General features: G+C 37.6%; 1 protein-coding gene across 1 annotated transcript in view; it reads right to left on the bottom strand.

The window, feature by feature from the left end:
* The window catches only part of LOC135215968 (helix-loop-helix protein ngn-1-like), a 1,944-nt gene extending 1,148 nt beyond the window's left edge, over positions 1–796 (bottom strand). Inside the window, exon 1 of the mRNA XM_064250922.1 lies at positions 1–796. This exon is cut by the window's left edge and continues 1,148 nt beyond it. Coding sequence (XP_064106992.1) covers positions 1–303 — 303 coding nt within the window. The 5' untranslated portion in view covers positions 304–796.
* Positions 797–1,710: the final 914 nt, after the last annotated feature.

Here is a 1,710-nt window from a genome sequence, read left to right as displayed (position 1 = left end):
GAGAACTTTTCTCAGGGAGTCGAAGGCGTTGTTGATCTCCTTCATTCGGTGGCGCTCTCGAGCGTTAGCCGTTTTCCTTCGGTACTTCGACAACGGGGCTGGCCGGGACTTCGACCTGACCGCTTTTGGGGGCACCTGCTGGCGAGTCCTTTCTTGCTGAAGTCTCTTGATGATGGTTCGAGGTCGAAGTCCATACTTCTCCTCTGTTCTGCTGTTTTTGTTGTTGCCGGAGTCGATGGGCTGCATCTTTCTGATGGAAATGTCTTGGTTGCCCTCCGCCTTTTGCAGGCAGTTGTCAATCATTGCCGACAGTGATTTTTCAGAGGTTGGCCCACAGTTCGTATTAGCAAAGTCGACTTCCGATGGTGCTATAACTCACAAGTCCATTCTACTAAAATACGAAATAAAAAAAATGTTTATACTGCCAATAAAGATAACTATTTAGAACCTATTCAAGTCACTTTAAGTCACGCGAACAAAGATTAAAGGGCTCGATTGGCGACGTCTTGCTAAGGCCCCTCCTATTCCCTTCTTTGGCGAGGGTAAATATGTTTCCAAATTTGGGATATATTACCAATAACGTTCGGCGGCACGGCACTTTTTTTTTTTTTTATTCTTCTTCTCGGCTATGAAGCAACCGCGTCTGTCTTTTCTCACTGAAATCAAACTCAAGTGAGAAATAGCCTTTGAATATTATTGCCCGAGAGTACTGGACACGAAACGAACTTCCCTTTTTATAGACAGCCAGGGTCAGGCGAAGACGACCCTCCGGAAGATTTCCGTCTGTCCGGAGCGAGGGCACGGATACAACTGAAGCTGGAACTTCACCTGTTACCCTGACGAACCCCAACACACGTGCCCCTTTTGCCGTGACGTCACTTTTGACGGGACAATATTTTCGCTTTGGAGATTATGCGTCATGTCAGGTCGCGTTACTTGCTTCGCTTTATTTCGCGTTATCTTAGTAGACCTTTCGTTTCATACTTGGTTATAGTCACATAACGTATCACACTGTTGTAGACTTAATATAATAGTATTCCTGTGATGAGTTCACCTGCGTTTCCAAGACCAGGTACGCAGAAATGCTCATCGTCTGTTAGAGTTGAGAAGCCATTGGAGGAGGGAGCTAGTAGTTGTTCTCTCTCTCTCTCTCTCTCTCTCTCTCTCTCTCTCTCTCTGTATATATATATATATTTTATATATATATATACATATATATATATATATATATATATATATATATATATATATATATATATACATATCGGTTACATACATATATATGTATGTATATGCATATGTGTATATATATATATATAATATTATACATATATACATAATATATATACATATATATATATATATATACATATATGATTGGGGAAAATGTTGTTACAACAGAATTCCATCTAATAAAAGAACCTTATCTTGGCCTTTTTTATGGGCTCCTTTTATTAGAGATATATATATATAATATAACATATATATATATATATATATATATAATATATATATATATATATATAAATGTATTAAATATAAACTGTATTAAATTTCATTTCTACATTCAGTAAATATGGCTTTGAATAGCAACATAAAATACTTTTAAAGTACATAACAGTAAAGATTCACATCTTACTGACGATTGTTCCTACATATAAGAAATGTGTTTCAACCGGGGCAATAAATATCTGCAGCTGTAGCTGAAAT

This window comes from Macrobrachium nipponense, chromosome 5 (genome assembly GCF_015104395.2).
Source record: "Macrobrachium nipponense isolate FS-2020 chromosome 5, ASM1510439v2, whole genome shotgun sequence".
Classification (NCBI taxonomy): domain Eukaryota; kingdom Metazoa; phylum Arthropoda; class Malacostraca; order Decapoda; family Palaemonidae; genus Macrobrachium; species Macrobrachium nipponense.
This window is presented reverse-complemented; position numbering and strand designations above follow the sequence as displayed.